At 31.4% G+C, this 25,453-nt stretch overlaps 1 protein-coding gene across 1 annotated transcript; it reads left to right on the top strand.

The window, feature by feature from the left end:
- Positions 1-4,329: 4,329 nt before the first annotated feature.
- Positions 4,330-22,740, top strand: MS3_00010159 (uncharacterized protein; the record flags this gene model as incomplete). The annotated part of the gene is made up of 5 exons (XM_051218516.1): positions 4,330-4,596; positions 10,067-10,184; positions 17,965-18,671; positions 20,454-20,508; positions 22,019-22,740. The coding sequence occupies 5 exons, from the start codon at positions 4,330-4,332 to the stop codon at positions 22,738-22,740; spliced, it is 1,869 nt and encodes a 622-aa protein (XP_051074427.1).
- Between the last annotated feature and the right edge of the window lie 2,713 nt (positions 22,741-25,453).

The raw sequence follows: 25,453 nt of genomic DNA on the forward strand, positions 1-25,453 counted from the left end.
GAAGGGGTTTTGTGGAGATTTTAGAAATTTCACTGATTGAAATCATGAGTCAATTGAAGCTAGACCATCATGGAAAACCTGAAAGCATTGGACGACCGTTTCATCCTAGTATGGGACATTAACACCGTTGGTGGTTCAGCTTCAATTGACTCATGATTTCAATCAGTGAAATTTCTAAAATCTCCACAAAACTCCTTCTGATAATATTATTTGTGTTATTTTTTATCAAAAGGGAATCATTTAGTTACTACTGAATTCTAATGAATAGTATATTGTTCCTGAATGAATAATTTAGTAAATATATAGTTTGAAAGTAGGGGAAAATAACGTAACTAAATTTTCGATGTTATTAGCCATTTATTTACATTCTTCTTGTCCTGATTAAAATCATTTAGTGGAACCATAAAAAATATTATTAAAAACTAGATTCAAGAATATAGAAATAATTACTACATTTACTCTTCATGAAGGTTATTTTCATTGTGAAATGATATTTTAACTTACTTTAGCTTATATGAACGATTTCTTCAATTATTTTTGCGTGGGTAAATCTTTTCTGTATACAAACAATCTTGAATTAGTACAATAACTTTTGCCACATGAGTCAAACCATACAGAAAACTGTATCTGTATAGAGTTCAATAAGGTTACCTAGTGGTGTTCAAACTAGAATTTCGAACATAGCACGGTTAAATATGGACGGATTTACTTTCATGATCACTTTCTCAATTTCGACTTTGCTGTAGCTGTTAAGGTGGTATTTAGGTTTCATGAAGTAGTAGACTTGGGACTCGGGTATTCCCACAATTTGCCATTCTCAGAACGGGTTTTAAAACAAATTTCTAGTTACCTCTATTAGAATGACTCAAGTACCTCAATATCCCATCACCCCAGAATACTTCACTTTTATTCTGATTGATGTTTGCACAAAGAATAAATTAGGTTGGAATATCTCCAGCAGCAATGGGCACTTCTCAATCTTACCGTAACAACAAATCCAGGTTCATTGAACTTTGACTCGACCGTTTATTGTATCAGGGACCGTAACCCAATCTAATATTTTTCTTCAAAGTACTAAACTGACTATCTTTTACATTCACTAACGCAATCTAATGTACAGAAATACCTAGTTTTATCGTTTATAACTCTATTCCATTGGTGAAACAATCTCATTCCACATCTCTCTGTATGAATTACTTTACCGGTAAATTTTCCAGACTATGGAATGGTTTCCCGCAATTTGTTCGTTAAATCGATGTTTACCCATCATCTGTCTTGAAAGCGCTTAAACACGTAGCTATATCCCACTTTACTAGTGAAAATGTAAGAAGAATAAACTTTCCTTCCTACAGATATTTTAAACTAACATTGTCCCTTGTCGATTAAACTAATCTAATAATATCTATCCAAATAAGTAGGACGTTAAAAGACTGAGCTCTTAGATAACGGCGAACGTATCATAGTAACTTTTGTTTCATTGAAATCATGAAGCTAGCTTAGTTAGACCATCACTGAAAACCTGTTAGCGCTGTAAGGCCGTCTCATCCTAGTTTGGGACTCTTCAACAGCGCACATCCACGTCATCGTAGGCGGGGGTCACGCGTGAGACCGATGGTCCTGGTTGAAGTTCCCGGCAAACATCAACAAATTTGAATTGGAAAAATTCTAACTATGTGCTTATCATATTTATAATCACAACCTACTGGTTAAAGTATTCATTACCCTAGTTATTGTGGAAACATCATTCTAGTTCTGTATGAACGTAAATTAAAAAGACCAATTATTTATCAGATAGAATTGACTGGTGTATTTTAAAACATTTAAAAGGTTTAGTAAGCCTAACGAATTATTCAAACTAATTGAATATCGTAATAAATTAAGACGCCTACAGAAATGTTACTTTAATTCAGATGATTTCACTGCATTTACATAAGTAACTGTAATTTTTAATCAAATTCAAGAAAAGGATAGGTTAAAAGCCATTAATGAAGAGTTGTTAACACTTAATAATAACTCGAAAGTGCAAAACTTAATTTTCCTTTTTGACAAATACGTTAGAGCAACTCAAAATGTTGATATACCATGCATCTTACACAGTGGCACATTTATAAACGACTCTGAAACCATTGCAAAACTTTTCAGTGGCAGTTTTGCGAATAATAATATATTCCTAAATGACAACATTTCAAAAGTCATGTATGTGACTAGTAACTCAATAAAATCTATTTCTTTCACTTACCTAAAAATTAGTTAAGCTACAAACTCTCTTTAGATTTTAAACAGCTATAGAGTAGGCGATATTTTATCCCTTATCTACAAATATATTGCATCTGATATTCCACTACCTCTTCTAAAGCTCTTTACTCTCTCTCTCTCTCTGGAGACAGGCGCATACCCTTACTGTTGGAAAACCCCACATATCATAACACGTTACAAATCTGGAGATGAGACTGACATAAACAATTGTTAGCCCATAAATATTACTCCAGTTATCTCTAGGATTAGGAAAATAATTTTTGGCGACAGACGCTATAATTATTTGCTCACTGAGAAAAGTATCATTGATTCTCAACATGGCTTCCTCAAGAATCAATCTTGTATGACCTGTTATCCAAGTTATACACAGTAGTAGACTTAGGACTCATGTATTCCTACAATTTATCCTTCACAGAACAGGTCTCGAAAAGGAACTCCAAGTCCCAACGTCATATGGGTTGCATAATTCATAACTTCTATGACAACAAGTCACATATTTTCGTTGACAAAGTGTGTTCGACCACTCCTAGAACACTGCACGTTTATACTTAGAGGTGTTTGGATCAAGGATAAATTAAGACTGGTATCCGTTCATAGACGACTTACATTTCACATTCTTGGGATTGATTGTACCTTAAATTATAATTCCAGATATAATACACTTGGAATCGACCCTTTGTGGAAGAGGAAACTCAAACCAGATCTAATCTTTTTCTTCAGAATACTTAATAAACTGTCTTTTACATTCAATGAAGCAATTCATTATGTAGAAACTCTTAGTTGCAACATCCGTAATTTTTTATTCACTAGTGAAACAATCTCATTCTAAATTTTCTCAAACGTGAATTATTTAACCAGCAACTTTTCCAGATTATGAAATAATTTACAACAATCTGTCCCTAAAACAAAACCAATTCCTTCCTTTATTTGCTGCGTCCATTCTCACCTCTCCTCAGAAAGCGTTTTCAAGGTTCTTCTTAATAACAGAATTTGTAGTGATTCAGAAATCTTCCATACCTTAATGTTCTGGGCTTTAAATCAACTTTACATTACACAGATAAGTAGTTCAGAATCTGAATTACTTCTACCGAAAAATATATTTCACGAAGTCATAAGTTATTCTCACGAATAATATAAAAATGTAAAAAGAGAGAATAAAAACAAGGTTTCCTCGTGCAGAATTCCTTAATAAAAAAGTGCCGATAAATACATAGTAATTGATTACTGATTACTTGCTAAACAACTAATTCATAATGCATTTGAAATATAAAACCAGTTGAACTAGTAAACGCAACTCAGAGCATCCGATATTGATATCTACAGATTCAAACTACGATAATGAGATATCATAATCAGAGAAGATGTTTTTGACTTAAGGCAATATATATATACACCAATAAGAGACTGGTCAGTTACAGTCTTTAACCATCAATGGAAGGATACAAACAACCTGTACAAAAATAAATGTACTATTGAAGTAGATTACTAAGCTTGATAGAATTATTTTATATAAAATTATATTCAAACATTTAATCAATGAGATAAAAAAATTCATTTAGATTAAGTTAAAGGGAGAAGAAAGTAAGGCATTATTTATATTGAGTCTATCCCTATGATTATTTTAAGAAATATTTGTATACATCGGTATGACAACCAATAAGGTAGTTAGAAGAAAGAAAATAAATTTCATCTTCTAGAATATTTTTGATTGGTTTATTTATAATTTCAACCTGTTAAAATTATTTGATTGAAAATAGAAATTAAATCTAACACATTTAATGATTTACATTAAGTGAAAACAATCTATTAATAGTAAACAAATAAGTTGGATGTTAAGGGATGAAGTAGAATGGGAACTTTTGAAGTTAAGGATTGTGTTAAGATAAATTAAGTTGGTGGGTGGGGTGGGGTGGTTGGTTGGATGAGAATGGATAGATGAATGGATAGTTTGAACGATTAGTGAAATCATCACATTTGGAAAGTTGTTGTAAAATAAAAGGGAAATTTATTGTGTGAATAATTCTTAAATTATTTAAAAAGTAACGTATACACATCTTAACATTAATTAGAATAATGAATAAGACATTTAATGAAAATAATATACTTAGTTCAGATGCTATTTGTTTAAATACTTATTTAGATAATAATTATAAGAAATTGATTACAACAGAACAATTAAATAAAGTGACAACAATATTCAATCATTCACCGTTAGAAAATCATTCTACTAATAATAGATACATATGTGATAAAGCTTATGAACATAAAACTTATGGTACAATAGATTTGGATAATGTCATGAAAATATTTCAAGAGCAATACTTTAATCAATTTACAAATGTAAGTTATTCAATTCTTCTTTTGATTATTGATGATAATTTCTTTGTTTATATAAAAATTATTATTAATGTTATCTGATATCTATTTATAATGAGTTACATATAACCATTATGTTAAGGTGTGTTTTAAACAACATTTTGTCAATGTTTACACAAAAATGCCATGAAATAATCTTATTTCTTATGAATTTTGAAGATTTGTGGAGATCATCACTGAAAATTTGGAAGCACTGGACAGCCGTTTCATTCTAGTATGAGATCCCAGCTCAATGGTCTAGAGTTTAAGCGTTTATTCGCGAGACCGAAGGTCCTAGGTTCAAGTCCCGCGACTGGGATCGTGGACGCGTACTGCTGAGGAGTTTCATGCTAGGACGAAACAACCGTCTACTACTCCCATGTTTTCAATGTTGGTCTACCTTAGATTGACTCGTGAATTCAACCTTATTTCTCTTACTAGAGTGATTATTTTTGGGTTTATTCTAATAATTAGTAGTAAGTGGTATATCTATAGTTTATTTAATAAACAAAATATCAAATGTTAGTGGTCTGACCTTTAATAGTTTAAGTTCATTTGTAGTGAAGTATCAGTTGATATATTGATAGGATGATACTAAAACATACTAAACTTTCATAAGAATTTTAAAAAATGAAACATGGGAAATCTGATCTAAATTTAAATAAATATTTCCGTACGAAAATTTGTAATAATAAATAATTAAAGCTTTTCAACTATCAGTTTGGTCCAAATTGTTTTTTTATTGCTAAAATCACAATTAGATAAGCATAAACTAGATTTAATAGTTGAATTCATGAGTCAATCGAAGCTAGACCACCATAGGAAGCCCGGAGGCACTGGACGGCTGTTTCGTTCTAGTGTGGGATTCCTCAGCAATGCATATCCACGACCTCACCCGTGCGATTCGAACCCTAAACCACTGAGCCGGCGTCCAACTTCAAACTACATTGTTTAAATATCCTCATCACCAGTCTTTTAATATGATGGGGATGTCCAAATATTAGTCTCTTAATAAACTAGACTATTGAATAAAATATCCAATCTATTCAATCAGCTAAAAAAATAAAATGAAACAATTTTCATTTGTGACATTCAATGAACATTCAATGCAATTGTTTTTCATTTAATTAAAAGCTGAATATAGCTTACCGCTCGATTACAATACAGTAGTATAAAGTAAATGAGCTAACTAACATGACCCAAAAAAATCCTTACACTGATCATTGAATGAGGTCACAGAATTTTCATACATTACTCAACTTGTATCAATCTGAAATGAAATACCATTCATAAATGATTCATTTCCGTTTATATTTATCCTTCAATAAATCAGTAGTGATTTTCAAAAATAAAAAAATATTTTCTGATTGTTCTTTGAATACAAAAGCTTGAATCTAATTCTACTCAATTTCTTTTTTGTGAAAATTTTTATTATTAAACTTTTGATTTGATGAAAATAAATCTTCTGTAAGGGATGAAAGTCCTTTTAGTAATCTACAATTGTTAGTCAATGTTTTACTTCATTTTTACTTTTAAAATTCATATGATACTTTGAGTCTGATTTATATCATAATTAAAATTATGGGTTAGAGACTTAAGATAATATATATGCTTTGGTACGGCCGACAGTGGGGAGAGTCAGCTTTCCCTCTCGAACTGCTCTCACATGGCCAAGTGCATACAACCACTACCAAGGAAGTCCTACTTACTGCATTCTCGTGGCATTACTGTTGTTTACGAAACTGAGAGGACGAAAAGCGAATGTCCGGCGCTTTAACCGGGTTGGTGAATATGAAAGATCCACCTAGGGTAGTTGATAAACCCTGATTCCAAACCGATGGTGTACATAGGCTCCTGGATCCTAAGGAAACAAGTGGCGTATGAACCTATTGTTGATCACCGGCTACCATGGGACTGCATCTCCTGACGTTGCTTCACTGCCTCGTGGATTAGACCTTTAGACCAAAGGCTCGGGGTGTGGCATCCTGCTTCGGTTTGGGCACCCGGGAAATATCCCAGCCTCAATATCCTACAAATTGAATGATTTGTGTGGGGCCTCCTTGTTGGTTTCATTATTGTACCATACCTGGAAAAAAAATGAATAAAATACTTTTATCGATGATCAGACTTTAAAAATATCTCAACCGAACAATAAAAAATATGTACGCTAGTTAATTATGTATTGATCATTAAACTTATTTCGAAAATATAGTTCCTAGATTCATATTTTAATTATGACTTAAGGAATTGGATTTTAACAAGAAAAATGGTACAATTTAATTATACATCAAAGAATATAAGGAAAGATTGGAAGAAGGTTGAATTGGGCATAAATGTATGACGGTTTTAATTACATTATTGAGGGTGACCAATGTAACTCAACTATGGATTATAGATTACGGTAAAATTAATGATTTCAGAAGTGATACAAGAGTAAAATAAATAATAGAAAACGAGCAAAAACACCAGAAGGAAAACAAAACGAATATACTCATCTTTTTAGAGGCATATCATTTAAATTCACTGATCTACAATCGTGGTGACAATGTGATTTCAAAATTATGGATGAAATAAAATACTGGTTAGTAGTGTTAAGTAAACAGAAGAACCCATATCATTTACTGAAACCTTATTTTCACTGAATGATGAATGAAATTAAAAGTTTGGCAACAGCTATTTTCAGAAAGATTTGAGAAGAATTGTCATATTTCTCTTTATACCATATTTTTCAGTGGTTACAATAAAATATACCTCTAGGCTATGGAACTAAAAGCATTTAAAATGATCAACCCCTAAGTTTACTGTCATTTACTCTGCTAATAGGTTTATTCTAGAATATGGGATGGTAGAATGTTATTTTAAATATTATTTTGACAGGTTGGTACATTTGAATTGTCTGCCCGAGCATCATCTAAAATTTACCTTTAGTAAAAATTGCCATCCTAACACACACGACTGCTTGTTATATATAAGTATTGACCTGAAAACTCACATAAGAGGTTGTCATCTAATATTCTTTGCTGTAAATAACAATAAGTGGGGACAAATAATCTGGAAATTAATGTGAAGAGACATATTGAACATTATTTCCTGTGAACTGCTTAACTCATTGTTCTCCAACTCATACGTAAATCATTACATTGTGTATACTTTCATTCAAGAGGTAAATATTCAACTAAAACTTGAAGAAGAATTACAATAGATCTTGGCTTCCACTACGTTTTTAAGTAAATTATTCTGTTAAGTCACTATTAAATATAATCAATTATTTTTGACAGATCTCTTCAAATAACGAAATTGTAAACATTGTTGCACCCGAAAATGAATTGCATTCATCTTGGAGTGTTTAGAAAAGTCATTTTTTATATTCACGAAATAGTAATATCTTACTTACATAGTGATTTCAGGACTAAAGTTTGATGTTGATCATAATACTTTTTTTCAAATAACACAAATATTTCTAATTAGTTATGAAGATTTAGCAATATGAAGATTGTTTTGCACCGTTGACTAACTTAAGCCAAACATTAGGTGACCACTGAACTGTTAGTATATCTTCCCATCGGTTAGCACTCACAAACTGATCAAAGATTGGTCCAGATACCTTCAGTCTTTATAGTGGATGTAATACATTCAAACTGCAGAATTAAAATCTAATTATTTACATGTCTAACCTTAGTCAATTCGTTATATTGCTCCTTTTTCTTATTTGGGGACCATTATTCTTAGCCAAGTTGATTCATAATAACTTTTGATGACGATTTAAAGATTTCCAGAATCTCTGCTTTGAATCTGATGACGAATCAGGCTTTCATTCGACATTCTAGTCTTTTGGAGATAGTGCGATTTAAAAGTCCTAAGATCAACGGAAATAGAATACTATCTAGGAAGAAGTATAAAATGTAAATTCACAAATTTTATTTTCAGCAGTTTGACCACTATACCCATCCTCAGGAATATGGTTTTTAATCCCTACAACGAAACTATTCTACTTGTATTCCTATTGTTTCTATATTAACAGTACAAAGTGTATAATTCTAGGCGAAAAATACTAGGTTCGAGTCTCAGCATGGACATTAACAGATAGGTTCAAGTACACCTAGCTAACAAATCCCAAGTTGAACAAAACGCACATCCTGAACTTCACTGCCAACTATTATCCAATTCTGCTTAGTATATTTATGATATTTGGGCGATTTATGAAGATAATTTGTAACTGATAATCATCAGTATCACTGGAAACAGAGAAGCGTTGGACATCCATCCATCCTCATTTAGCATTCCACTTCAGTGTACACTCATAATGTCAAACAGGTTTGAGCCCGTTCTCTTTAGATTTCTTTTATAATACAATACCTTTATACAATTGAGTTAATTTTTCCAATCCCAGTCAATTCATAATACGTATGATGATTATTATTTAGTGTAATCGAAGACAATTATTTTACTTCAGATATTATTGAACTTCAATAATCATAGTATCTATGATGTATTTCAACTGTCCATTTCCAAATTAGTCGTTAATAGAGTATACAAATACTATTAATTAATAATTGAGCAATTAAAATACATATTCAGAGAGGGGTTTTGTGAATATTATAGTCATTTAATAATAGAATTTATGAGTCAGTTGAAACTAGACCACTATGGAAAACATGGAAGCACTGGACGTCCGTTTCATCCTATTATGGGACTCTTCAACAGTAAGCATCCACGATCCCACTCCACGGGTTTTCCGTGATGATCTAGCTTCAATTGACTCATGAATTCAATTAATAAAGTATATGTATAATCCAACAATCTTTTCAACCATACTCTATTCTGAAATCTAAATGTAAGTGTATATATGTCTATTCGGTTTGTAAGTGTCAATAATAATTAGAATATTTTCGCTTGGTATTGTTTTGGCTTGTATCTTCCCATTGAGGTCTAAGACTGAACATCAACTCTGAGATGAAGGTACATTCAGCTGACGAGTCCCAAATAGGACGAAACGCGCGCCCTGGATTCCACTGCTAGCCACTATCCATCATTGCTTATAAAAAGCTTAAGAATTAAGGCAATATCGAGGCACACTCACAGTATGCACATATGCCAATAACAGACTGATCAATTGCAGTCTTAAACCTCAATGGGAAGATACAAACCAAAACAATACCAAGTGAATTTTAATTCACCCTATTGCACAGTCAAGTGGCTATCAGGACTCAGTAGCTGGGTGGATAACGCGATGGCGTTTGAAGCGAATGGTACTGGGTTCGAATCCCAGAGTGAATATCAACTCTGAGATGCAGGTACATCCAGCTGACGAGTCCCAAGTAGGATGAAACGCGCGCCTTGCATTTCATTGCTAGCCACTATCCATCATTGCTTACAAAAATTAGAATATTTTGTTTATTTCTTTTATATTATTAATAGTTTATATTTAATCCTATCAATTACATTATATTTACAGAACAATACTTGGATATTATCAATAATAAATGAAATGAAAAATAATTCAGTTAATAATCATCAATTAGAAACCTGTCAAAGTATATTGAATCATATAAGTTTAGAGCAAGCTCAAACAGGTAAGTAATAATTATTTTTAACTATTATATTCTATAATATAAGATATATGATATTTAGTTTATTATGATTGTTACTTATTATAATCAACAAGGATAACAATATTAAATGACGGTCAATAGGCGAAATTCTAATGTTCAGGTTAATATTACTAGGTAATTGTGATTATATTAAATGTACTTCTGTATATTGTAGCATAACAATAAGGATATATTGATTACAAATAATATGAAAAGAGCACAGTAACAAAAAAACAAACTAACTTGATTATATTTCATAAAATAATCAGTGAGTACCGTTTAAAATAAAATAAGCCTTAATTACAAGCCAGTTTCACTCAGTCTAATAAGTGGATTTATTTCATTTAAATGTTATGGCTGTACAAGCCTTTAATTGTATGAAATTTTTTTTTATTTACTATCATAGTGAACTGTGTGACTCTATAATGAACAGATATGATACTAAGTATAAATAGCTCGACTTCAAATCAATTCCTCACATGTATATTATCTGGACTTCTAACTGCAATATAATTAACCTTTTAAAAAAAATGGATAAGGTCAATAATAATACTAAATGATTAAGTTGAAAAGTCATGTAATTTTTGTTACATTTTAATGTGTAAACAGGCAGATTGGAACATTAATATTAAATTTAATAATCTAAAATAGATAAGATAATTTTCTACAATTTATTTTATCAATATAGGGTGGTGTAGAGGTTATAATTCTCATAGGTTTTTTTATTAACGAACTCATCTTACTTAGATCACTAATTAAAAACCTAGATACACTGAACTGTGACTTCGTCCTAGTATGTGACTACTCAGGAATGTCCGCTCATGACTTCGCATCCTGCAGTTCAAACCAGAACTTTCGATGGATGTGTGCTGCAAAGGATTCTCATATTAGAATGAAACAACCGTCTAATGCTTCCAGGTTTTTAAATAGTGATCTAAGTTTAGTTCATGAATTAAAAATCTATGAAAATTGATTTTATTGTTTACATAACTGTGTATTACCATGAGGACAATTTTCACAGTCACTTTAAATGTCACCTTTATTTGCAGTTTTCGTACTTCTCAGTCAGTCAGTCAGTAACAACGTAGAACTTCGTATGTACGTGCATCAATTCGAGTTGCCATACCACAATAGCACTTCTAATAGAAATTCAGTGATGGAAGTAGATAAAACTCCCTCTGTTGAATTACGGTTAAATTTCAGATTGTTTGTGAGGTTATAAAGCAGAAACTATAAGTTCGAAATAATCTCACTTGAAACACTTTACTGAATAGTATAAAAAATGACAAATGAAATTCAAAAACTTATTCCATTAATAAATCGTATCAAGTAAATAAACATTGGGATGGTAAACATCAAATACAAGTCTATTGGATCGTTAATAAGACCTGATAATTTCGGGCTCAATATTGTATTTAAAGTATTAAGACTAAACTCTAAGTGTTTATGATTTTGAGAAGTGCATTGTCATAAATTCTCGTTTTGAATTCGTTCGAACTTCATGAAATAACTTGATAATTGGAAATTTTGAAGATACTGATCATTTTCTTAAACACACATATCCACACACATAAAATTGGAAAATTACAACAACTGAATGAACTTTTACAGCTTAATATTTACAAAATTGTAAATCAAACACACTGCAGATATAGGTACATATCATCTAAATTAAATAAGATATAAAATGATTTAATGATTTTCTCAAAACCAACAACAATATATATATTCAGCGAAAATATGTGACATTTATTGGTGCAGTCGTGCCTAACGTAGAATCTGTAACATGTGTATGTTAGTTAAAGTTGCTACACCCCATTCGCACAGCTAGAGGAAATTATAACAACAAATCACGGAGTGCTAGAGACAGTAACAGTATTAGCCCTAATAGTAAAGATTAATCATAGGAGACAAGATCAGAGAAAAAAGCATAGGTTAATGGGATGAAAAGACTTTAGAAACTTTGGATCGAATGGGAGAAAAAAAGTCAATGTACTTACGTCATAAAGACTGATTCTGAGCCATGTTATTTAAAATCTTAATGGTTTGGTTACTACTATCACAGAGGCTCCAACTAGATAGCTTGAACCTACTTTCATGGTTCAGTTCAACAATTATTGTTTTCGTGGATTTATACCACGTCTCGAGTTAACCATTACTAGTTTTTCCCCAACATCTCCTACATCTTTTATCATTGCACATAGAGGTAGGCGTGTTACATATACTAACCATCTTAATCAATGGCTATTTAGCAAGTAGCTTTTCCAAATAATGAATATGATGTATTTGTGTCATTAAAAAATTTCAAACTCATTGAAATTCAAACTTCCAACGCTTCAGTAAAGGATAGTAATTATAACTTTATTTCTGGGTTTGTAAATTTCTGGTGACAGTAACGGCGACGATATGACAGTTCATTACTTCAGTAAATCAGTATTAATTGCAGTGGTTCCGTAGCAAAATATTTCTTGTATTGCCTAGATCCCATGAAAAAACCATTTACATTTCATTTATATACAAACATTTTAAAGGTTAATGCTAATAAAATAGACTCTTGCTCTATGATATTCTACCTGAGGGTCCGCCCTCACCATATATTAATAGAATATAATGTGTAATCCTTTAATGAATCGGTTACACTGTACAACTTAAAGTATTCATTCACATATCAAGCATAATATTTTGTTACTATCGTATATACAATTAATGTGAGTACATCAAATGATATGTGGTAATCTGAACTCAGAACAAACTAGGATCTAGTACCTTTTTACTAGGACGCAAAGAAAATATCTTCAATTGATAACAAAAACTGGTAGGCTAAACGGATTGTAACCATGACGCGTCAAAATTTAAAGAGAATACGAATTGGTTTGACTATCAACAATGTCATCAGAATGTTTTCTATCCTGTTATTTCTTCTGTTTTCTGTTCTATAAACCCTCACCCCTCTGTTTTGAAAAATGGAAATAATTAAAAATGATCTAAACTGTATACACTTTTCTGTTTTTTTTTCTCTAATTACTTTGGAGCGGGGGAGGCTGAAACGGGAAGAGAATGGAAAGAAAATAATGTTTCTCCTGACTGATTTCCTTTATTTTATGGTTTTTTTCTTCTTTTGAATAATAATTTGAAAAAAAATTATCCGATCTAACAATTCAACTGGAAAATAAAAGTATTTTTGAGCAGAAAAAAGATGTCAGCTTTTGAAAATTTACGCTAGATCAATTTTTCAAAATTATAATGAACTGTTGCTAGGCTTTAAATACATACTTTCCTTAAAAATTTAATCAAATTAGTTAAGGGTTAAGAATAAATAAGTATTTACATTATATATTCATTAATCATTAAAAAAACTTAGTGAATATACCTAAATCATAATTGCTATCGCATTGATTAACAAACGACTGGTAAATCGAAACTATACGATCTATTCAGATATAATTGAATAAATTATCTTTGGAATTCTGTTAACTACTCAAGTGACAGTAAAAAAAGCATAACTGGATTACAGTTGTAAACGTACAAAAGTTTGAACCCGAAATTCCCTACTAAATATTCTAAAGTTATTGAGCTTTGAGTGACCCTGCTTAACTTATTTGTTCCCTTCTCTCCGAAGACTCAAACTTAATTCTGATCTATCAATAAGGTTAAATATTCTAGATCATATAAGGAAATTTAAACTTGGTAAAATAATTTAAATGACCAACTACCTTCAACTCAGAAAGTGTTGATCTCACTGAGACTTGAACCTATTTACCACTTTTTCAAAAATGAATTTTCATGTTTTGGGTAATATAATTGTAATAGTAAAAAATTGCGTAGTTGGTATACTTTCTTATTAGAGTTTGATTTGCTACATAGTTCATTCGCAATCTATGTTTACCAGTCGGTTCAATTATAAGGATTCATTTCGAATAAGAACAGTGACTATTTTTTTTCACTTAAGATTATGGTAGAAAAGAAACAATATATTTCTCGTTACCATAATGGTTACTAGAAACTCTGTTTGTATTGCATTCAAATTTCCTGTGATACAAGTTTACTAAAGAGATTAATATTTAAATGATGGAATAATTATCTTTTTTTATTATACTTGAATGCTATGGCTATAAAATTTTAATGGACTTAAAATATAATTATTTAAGTTTTTTCAGTAGTATTTCAAACTGATTTTGTATTATGTAATCAAATAATAGTTTACAATTGGTTGTATATACCCCAGGGGTCTTGTTTTCCTGTTTGAAGGAAAGTTTTCGTTTTGTTGATAAGGTTTTTTATTTTATTTAATAAAAATAAACATATCTCATTGAATTCCAGGTAAGTAATTCTTTTATTGAACGTATTAACATAAATATTGTTTCATATTTATTTAACACTATATTAAGTATTTCAGTAGTCTGTTGATATACTTAGATGATAAAAAGAGAATTTATTGTTAAGAACTTATCAACAAACATATAATTTAAATTGTCATACCCATATTTCTTCAATTTTCTGTACTCTTCACATATCACTCATCAAGATTTGACATGCATGCACAACAACAATGTGAGAAGGGAGTTTGGTGAACAAATGAATCTATCATGACAGATGGAAATATTAAGAATTTGTTTGCTTATTAGTATGTATGTGTGTGTTTATGTTTAGAGTATAGCATACACAGGAACATGTCTTATCACACTTATATACCATGTTCACGTATAACATGATAAAGAAAGGAAGAATTTTAAAAATTAAGAAATAAAATAATTTCCTGTGTAAATATTAATTTATTTGACTTCACGGGATATTTGCCTGTCAACTTTCCAATCAGATTTTGCTACCAAGCCGGTGATTGCGTAATTTTCGAATAACTGACAGACGGAAATATAAATTTATACATATTTATTTCACATACATACAATACTATATCCCCCAGGCGTTATTTATTTAAATGAAATTACTAACTTAAATCTGTCAACGGAACCTACTCATATTATAAATGTAAGCAGTAGATTGAAATGTATGACTAAATGAAGGCAATTGATTGTGTTACTAGGTTATCACATTTGTAAATAGGTGTGATTTTTATAATTACATACCATAAAAGAAGAGTAGAAAATAATGCTCACATATAACAATGAGATTAATTGAAGGTAAGTAGGATTGTATATGTACAGCGTAAGATTGAGTGAGCAAATTTGAAATAATCTTCTTTGAAGACACTATATCTGAGAGATTCATTCCTAGTTTAAGGAAATTTTGATGACCAGGTGAAAAACGTTGGACAAGTTCTTATTTATGGTAGTCAAATTGAAATGCAAACGGAATATCAGTACATATTTCATTCCTCTTAAGTGAAACACAAAGATGGTATTGCTAAAATTGCTACTTGAATTATTTCAATCATTTTTGTGGAAATGACTCACAGAATATATAATCTATCAATTAATAAATTCAATAGGATTACTGAGCTAGATGAATATCATTCGTTTACGAATGTCGGGTAGAGACAGGTATCTACCTCAGTACAATGGAAGGTTGTCGCGCAATTTCGTGGATTGGTTGATGTTAGACACTAACACCATTGGGTGCTGGCTCAGTGGTCTAATGGTTAAGTGCTCAGGCGCGAAGCCAGTAGGTCCTGGGTTCGAGTCCCGCGGGGTGCGGGGTCGTGGATGCGCACTGCTGGGGAGTCCCATACTAGGACGAAACGGCCGTCCAGTGCTTCCAGGTTTCCAACGGTGGTCTAACATCAATTAATTCATGATCTCAACCAAAAAGTTTACGAATGTATTTTATGCTTTCTAATACATTTTAAGAAAATGTATTTGTGATTCTTATGCTTCTATATAGATGCCAACATATTTTATTTACTACTTAAATTTAAAAAAACGTAACTGATTAGTACTAGCTAGTTACTAATTGAGTTTAAATAAAGCAGAAAATACCAATGTAAACAGCTCAGATATGATAAATTCCAATCATTGACTGCGTTAACTTTGTTCTGATCTTCAAAGAAGTATGAATTCTATAGTTTTATAAAGTTTGAGAAAGAGATAACAGAGTTATGTTTATCAGTATGAGGTTGTGGAGATTGTTTAGTTTTTGATTGAAATCATGAATTAATTGATGTAAGATCAGATTTAACATCAATCGGTACATGATCTCAATCAAAAAGAGTTATGTTTATTAAATAAAATGATGGAATCATATTACAATGTATTAATCCAAATTGTATCCATGTAATTGTCAAATAGTTTTGGTGTCAATAGGTTTACTTTCATTTTAATTGTAATTTTTTATGGTAAAATTCACATTAAACTTAAACACTTTATGTTTTCTGTTTTATGCTGGAACTCATCAATACAATCCATTAAAGTGATTACAAATTTATTGACTTGAAATAAAATAATCTTTACATCTCTCATTCGATATCTAGTAATGACAAGAGCCATCTTGAAATCTCGTATTTCAATTTAAAAACATATAACTAGTTACTCTCAGAAGATATTATACTCATTAAGAAGAGATGAGAGCTATTTTTTTGAGACATTATTTTACTTAATTCGAAATCAGTAAATTACTAACATTTAATTATATATCTGCTTTATCCTATGAATCATAAGCTTTTGATTAATCTATAGATTACTGTCATCTCTTCTACTCAAAAATTATTGTGATTTTAACATGTTCCTCGATTTTCATTTGTTTTACTTCAATGCTCTAGTTTGGTATGATTGTACTTTTCCCATTCTTTGTGAGTTTCGTTCGAATGAATTATATAAAGGGCTTTCTGTTATAATCATTTCTCTTCACTTACCAACCAATATGGTAGTTAATTATTCTGTTCCCAAGACGGTTCAGTCTCAAAGTCGAACTCACAAGTCCCGAATTTCAGAAAACTGAACCAATGATAATCAAGAAGTCCTGAACACAATCCAGTGTGGGTCAAATTCTGACGATTCTCAAATTAGAACGATACAGCTACCTAGTACTTATTAGTTTTTAATGATTCTTCAATTTTTTCTTCTTATAATGAAAACCATCCCCAGATACTACAAACTATCTCGGAAATAAAGGATTTATACCTCATTATAGTTATATTCAAGCTATTCTACACTATTTTGAGTAAAAATAAAATGATTGTAGTGACATAAAATCCTAACCGAGTTTTATCTTGTTATATGAGTCAACTATCTTATTGAACACCTAATATTCAAATTCAATCATTTATCTTATTCCTACCTTTATAAACTTTGTGTGGTCAGACATTTTACATTTCCGGTTAGTTGATGTTATATATTTAAAAAAATTTGCTCAGATTTCACGACAGCCACATGTTATTGTGTTATAAATTTTTGGATTTGAAATGTTGCCATAAGATGGTGGTTAGAGGTAGTCAACAGTAAACCTTGGACCTAAGTTTCGTGCTACTTGGCACTCGTCAGCAAGGTGTACCTGTAATCTTGAGGAAACCGATGCTCCCTAACGGATTCAATTTCGTGTCACCCAGCTTCACAGACGTTACTACTGAGCTATCCGGGCCTTGACTGACCTCCTGTAGGACTGAAATGTATTTACTTGGTTGATAGGATTCGATCGGCACTAAGAAGGACCTGACATATATGACGTTGATCACCACCCAGTGATCGATCAATTTTAAATGTCTTACCATTTATAATATCAGTAAACGAAATGTTGTCCCCACACATTGATTTCTAATAAAGTTAATTTTTACATTAAATTCCCTTCTTTTTTTTTTATTTCTCTAATATAGGTGAACAGGGAAACATCTGTTTATCAGATCATTTAAAATTAAACTTACAGAAGAATCTAACAAATAGTTGTAATAACACTAAAGACTTATCAACAAATTTCGTAACAAGTTCATGCACAAAATTAAATCCTAAATCAATAAAGCATAAACATAAAACAAAAGAAATTTTATACAAATTCAATGAAATGACTGCGGATAAAAGAGTGAAACAGAAGGAGGAAGAAGAAGAAGAAGTAGTAGCAGAAGTAGAAAAACACTCCTGTCAAACATCTTTATTAAATAATGAATTACAACATTCAGAACATTATAATTATCAAGTAAAGAATAATATTAATAATAATATTGAAAGTGATGGATATGTTGGAGGAAATAAGATTGTTTCTGATAAATTGTGTAATGAAAAGATTAATGTTTCCATATCTGGAACTCAATCAAACATTTATGTAAATGACATAGATGATAGTGATAATCACTATGATAATGACGATGAAGTTGAGGATACCGATGACGATGATGATGATGAAGAAGAGGATGGGAATGATAGTAATGAAAATGACGGTAATAAACGCCGACGGCGAACACGAACTAATTTTTCAGGACAACAGTTGACTGAATTAGAATTAGTCTTCCGTGTTAGTCACTATCCAAGTATGATTGTGCGAGAAGAGTTGGCACAACGTTTAGGTTTACCAGAATCCCGTATTCAAGTAAGCTGATCCAGTTGAATTGTTTTGGTTCTTGCGTTTTATCGACATATTTATTCAAAGGCTATATGATTATGCTAGGGACAAATGTGCTTTAGTCTAAGGGCCTATATCAGATCATCACAATTAGTAAAAAAGCAGTTACAATAATTGCAGAACCATTAACAATGTGACAATTTGGTTCACGTAAACGAAATAAAAATAAAATATTTATGAAGAAACACTGGAACTCAAGATCTAGCGGAACATAAGGAAGTAATGCATTTGGGCTACTGATATCGATTCTAAAGAATGTTATGCGATGACTTCAACCACTGATCACGGTTATTGAGTGAATCTCAACCAGTTCGTCCCGACCATCAGATAGTAGCACACATATCCCCATGTAAAGGTTAGCCATTATGATCAAAGAAAGTTATTGATTTAAAAAGAGGAATTATATTTAGTTATGAATTAACCAACTAACTTTATCTTGAACAGTTTTTTAATGTCCCCATTCGTTATATATTTTGCGGTTTAACAAATAGACATTTCATTTCCTTGAATAGTGAGCAACATTATGTTGAAATTTATTTCTCTGAACTGTCTTGCAGTTTAAGGTAACTGAACATAATAAACATTATCGAAATTTATGCAATTCACCTGATATTCTTCCAAAATTAACACGATATTTGTTTCGCTATAAATTATAAATTGATTGTCTTTTGTCGTTATTTTATCAAGTTATGTTATATAATATGCAGGTCACCTTCTTTAAAGTAGAATAACTTCAATCAACATGTTATTCCGTGAAAGATACATTTTATATTATAATTAATGTTGCCATGACTTTATACAGCGATAAACATTAAAATCAAAGGCCTTTACAACTCTTTGAGATTATTATTTATCAGAAACTTTATGTATATTTATACATATTTATATACATCTGATGTGGTAGCTAGTCATGACTTTGGTGATGATTTTGTCGAGCTACGTTGTCTAGAAAATTCGTTGCTTTAGGTTTCACTTTGTTATGCAAATACGTTGAAAAGCGACAAGACTGAAGGCATCAACTCAGGGTATAAAACAAAAGCTGTACTGCTGTCTTTACCAGAGTGTGACGGATGTAAGGTGTTCCATCGGACAACCATCGTCTACAAGGATTCTACCTTCTCACAACAGGAAGAGAGAGGTTAGAAAAGGTCGGGTCTAAAAGGTCACATCTTACCCTAAAAATTTTCATCTCCGTCACTAAGGACTTTAAAGTATGGAACAACTGTATTTAAAACTTCTCTCAAAATTTCATGCCTGGCTAGCCTCATGCAGCTACCCTTGGGTCCTGCGGCCACACTTACAGGTTTCTATAACCACCTCTAACTCAACTTCCACTTCAGACCCCTCAAAAAGAAATAACCCTCAATAAAAAGGAAACATCAGTTATCCTCATTCTCCAAACAGCTTTGGAGATCCATTTGATTAATGACAAGAACTGATTTATTAACATGTATGGATAGTTTGCTTATCACTAATTAGGGTTAATTTAATTTGACATAATTTTCAGTATTTTTTTTCACTTTTTTTCACCTATTATCAAGGATTTCATGTAAGATAAATAATCCAAGTTAAGTTTACATTCAAAAAGTACTTAGTTTTACACTAGACTCATTATCGCAAATTCAATAATGACTTATAGGATACTTATATATGCATTTCTAACAACTAATTATATCTTCTTATTCCAAACCCATACATTATATGTCATAAATAGTCTTCCATATCTTTCTTTTTTCTTTGTTTTCAAAGGTTTGGTTTCAAAATAGAAGGGCTAAATGGCGCAAAAGAGAACATACACGAAAAGGTAGATTACTAGTTTGAATAAAATATTATCCTTATTAAGTGTTTAATTAATGAATTAAATGAACCTAAATATGAATTATACATTTAAACAATTAATAAGATGTTACAAGTTAAAAGCTATATATCTTTGAATAACCTTTCATTCTTTATTCTACCTATAATGTTTGAAAACTTGTTATTATACAGTTATGATGTACAGGTTAAATATCAGAGTGTTATTACTTTTGACAAACTGATAGTAGTACAATAATTAGTTCTTTAATATTAATTCTAATTGCCACTGGTTTAACGAACTGGTGAGTAATTCATGATCTATAGAGTATTCGAAGAATGGCACTATTTTAATGGGGATTAATTTCCTTAAAAACTGTAATAAATATTTTATTAAATGATAATCAGATTTTTGATAGAAGCATATTTCACTCAACCATTATAAAACTGTCTAAAATCTATGGTAGATTGATCACTGAGTTATGACTAATTTCGTATTTGTCTTATCCTTTAGAGCTGATGAGTTTCTATCGATTAAGTGGTTATATGGCCACTAACCTAACCAACACTGGTCACTAGTCAGTGATTAACCATTTGTAAATATCTCAGTTCCACAGTAGGTCAGTTACGACTTGAATAGCTCAAAGAATGTCTCAAACTATGAAACTGGGTGGTGAGGGTTCGAATCCATTAGAAAACATCGGTTTTCTCAAGATTCCAGGCATGCCTTACTGATGAACCCTAACTAGCACGAAACTTATGCTAATCAAGGTTAAGCAAGCCAACTCCCTCCAGTCATAAAACAGTCTTTTTAAATCACTGGGATTCCAGAAAGGTTTTGTTCTAGATAGATTTCTCGTTTCCCTAAAACTAAGAATCTTTTATATGATTTAGTATTCTCTAAGGATATATCGTTTATCATTTAGAGTATAGGAACGGGAAACGGTTTAGGTGTCATTACGGAGGTTTGACTTGGTAACTTCAAATAAACTGAGCATTAGGTAGATTGTTATAAATAAAAATAATATATTTTTAATATCCCAATGAGTGTAGGCCACTTCTTCAAAGAATAAATAACCAAATCAAATCAAGCTAAGTTTAAATAGTACAAGTGAACAAAGCGAGAGTATTAGGTGTGGTCAGTCAAAAACGGATCTAACCAAATCAATGGCATGTCATCTTTTAGTGTAGAAAACGGTGGTTAGTGAGATCTTATCGAAGTTGTGAATATACCAATCTTAACTTTCCCATAAATGCATATTCGACAAACTTCAGAATAAAGGAAACAACTGAATCAATTATCCCTTACTGACATAATGACTCAAACCACTATTACCCTACAAACAGATAACTGTAAATTTTTCATCCTACATAAAACCACAGGTAAAGTATAATGCGGTCTAGCAAACCGACGATCAATCATCTAACAAAATTAATCGAAAATGATTTAGTTTTTTAATATGTTACAATTAAATTTTATTTATATGTTTGCTAAGAATTTCCTTCTAAATTTAACACAGGACCTGGAAGGCCAGCTCATAATGCTCAACTTCTTACATGTTCAGGTGAACCAATCGATCCAAATGAATTGCTTAAACGGGAAGCAAGTCGCCTGGAAACAAGAAGACGAAAAATGATGGAGAAACGAATACAATCTCTAAAAAGGAAGCAAACAGTAATTAGACAAAATCACACCTCTAAACTTGTTTCATCTAGAACAGCGCAGAAAAATCCCAAATCCTTAAATTTTCAACACAATGATTGCGAAAATCCCGTCTCAAATAATAAGCTACAATTGAATTTGACACCGTCTGCAAAACATATCGAAGAATTCAAGCAAAATCTAATATTTCCGAACATCACTACTTCAGAAAACTGCTTGAATTTATCTTCTGAATTTCAACCCCTTTACAGACAGTCCAATATAAGATCTAATAATAGTATCCCTGTACATCCTCATTCAATTTGGTCTAACATACAATCTAACTATTCAACAGAAGATGTTAACTTGCGGAACAGTCAACTACAAACTGATAATTCGATTACCGATCACTGTGCAAATTTTCCAAGACAATCTCTTTTTCAGCAAAATGTTAATAAAATCCACAAAACCCAAAACAAAACCTTAAACATTTGTTTTAATACTACTACTAATAATAATAACATAAATTTAAGTAAATCTACTGATTCACCATTCAGTATTGAATGTATTTTATCATCAACATCATCACTATCCCATTAAAAAAAGAAACATCACAGTGGTTAAATACATATAAGCAGTAACTGTATGAATATTATCAATTAATTTGTTTGTACTTACTTACTTATCCCTATTACTCCCAATAGAGTATAGGCCGCCAACCAGCATTCTCCAACCCACTATTTCCTGCGATTTCCTTTCTAGTTCTATACAATTGTTGTTCATTTTTCTCATGTTTCTCTTCATTTCTCGGCGTAATGTGTTCTTTGCTCATTTTCTCCTTTGGCCTTGAAGATTCTAAGTAAGAGATTGCCTTGTGACGTAGTTGGTCGCTTTCCTCAATGCGTTTCCTATCCACTTCCAACGCCTTTTCCTGCTTTCTTCCTCCGCTAGGATCTGGTTTGTTTGCCCTCACTCATTTGTTTGTAAGACAATTAAATTGACAATATTATCGTTATTTCATCTTATCAATCTTTGAACAAATTAATTTAATTCCGGTACTATACATAATGCTACTTTAATTTAAAAAAACAAGATCAACACTGTGATATGTTATTACATTAATTATATAAATGAATATTGAATATAATAAGATTTATTTCATAATTATAAAGATTAATACAGTATTGACTATGTTTCATATTATTCAACATAGTTTCATACATTTGAATTGTAAATTTGTTATAAAACCAATTGAATAGTGAAATTCATTCGTATTATCAAAGTAATTTCATAGGGTTAAACAATGTTATTGTTTATGAGGTTTAGAATACATATCTCATTATTTGAGAATTTTATTCAGTTTATTACAATTAATAATAATACTAGTAACAATAACAATAGAAATACATATCCTTATTACTTCTGAATAAATACTGATAAGTATGGGTAGTGTAGGAGGTTGTATTGAGATCACGAAATAACGTAAGTCAGATAACCACCGAATACCTGAAGGCATTGGACAGCTGATTCCTCATAGTATGGAACCACTCATAAGTGTGCATCCAATATACAATTGGAGGGACTCGAAACCAAAACACTCAGTCTCGCACACGAGCACTTAAGCTGTCAATCACTAAAAACGGCATCAAGTGGTGTTAATGTCTGACTTCAATGAGTCCACTGTATTGCGCGAAATAGTCGTCTAACATTGATCTCGATAAAAACTTGACAATCTTCACAACCCTATACGGATAGTTATCATGAGCCCACAAGTGATTGGTGTGGAATAGTAATTCTCGGAGTTGTAGTGTGAATCCGTGACCAGTTTGGTTAATCTGTGACAGGTGTGAGGCAGTTATCCACAAAAAAAACGCAGTGGAATATGGTTGTGCAATATCGTGGAATGATTGAAGTTAGACATTAACACCAATGGATGCGAGTTCAGTGGTTTTGTGGTTGAGGATTCGTGTGAGACTGAATATGCCGATTTTGAGTGGCACATGCGATGTTATGAATGTGAATTGCTGATAAGTCTCATAGTAGAATGAGGTGGTTGTCTATAATTTTCAAGTTTCCGATGTTGGTCTAATATTGGTCGATTCATGACTTTAGTAAAAAATCAACAATTTTCACAACCCTATGGTGAAAGTACGGAAGCAACTGTTTCGTACTAGGAATTAACAATACACACACTTGTAAGAATAATCGAAATAAGAGTGACAATATAGTAAATGTCTTGCATAAGGTTAAGTGTTTGGTTATAATGTCTTTTATGTAGTATGTGGATATCTATATGGGAACAATTAATGTTTGTGTTCTATCCACCTTTTTTTGGATTCATGATAATCGATGGTAGCATGTTAATTACTTACTAAAACAAAATTATCGACTCGTACTCTAAACAATACAGAACAAGCAACTAGTAAAATGATTATTTCTTTGTGCGTAAATCGACATAACAGATGCAATAGTATACATAAACAAAATTTATTTGAACCATGAACAAATGTAAGAGATATGCTTTATAAATTACCCGTCAATAATATCTGGCTACTCCACTTGAGATATAAGCCACTGAAACTCCTGATAAGTAAGCTTAATTCCTACCCATTTAGACTGCTTGGTAAGTTTTTAATAGATTACTAGATCATTATTTCTGACAATTCATTTCAACAAATTAAATATCAACAGATGATGTATAGATGTATTGTGTTAGAGTCAAAGATTAGTATGCAGATTTACGTAACATGTGATGAAATAGATAGAACACTCTTTACAGTACTAAAATTTCTATTGATATCTTCACATAATAAAGATTTAGGCTTTCTCTCTTCAGTATTTTTCAAACCCATAGATTTGGATGTGTTTATCACAAATTAGGCTGACTTAAATAGCATTGTTTAGAATTGTGATTTTTCTGGTTATAATTTAGGAGAGATCTTTATTACAGAAGGATTCATTTAGTCAGTATTTAGTTTGAATCTTTTCGTCTGGTTAGCTGAGTGTCTGGCAAGAAACTTAGAGACTATAAATTCAAATCCTTCTGTGAATAAGATCGTGTGTCAAATTTAGCTGTATCTCCCGTTTTATCCGGAAATGTACGATTATTTGGAGGGAATACATGTAAGACTTTGGAGTCATTTTAAGGTCTTTGAGGAATTGCATTTTATCTCTAAGATAGTATGCCGTACGCAAACCGAAATACTGACGCCCCAATATGTCTTGGTATAGTCGCTCATCCTTTCAAAATGTTCTCATACGTTAATGCATTTATAGTATTTGGAAAGGAAGTTTTACTCACTACCCTCACTTA

This window comes from Schistosoma haematobium, chromosome 1 (genome assembly GCF_000699445.3).
Source record: "Schistosoma haematobium chromosome 1, whole genome shotgun sequence".
In the NCBI taxonomy this organism is placed as follows: domain Eukaryota; kingdom Metazoa; phylum Platyhelminthes; class Trematoda; order Strigeidida; family Schistosomatidae; genus Schistosoma; species Schistosoma haematobium.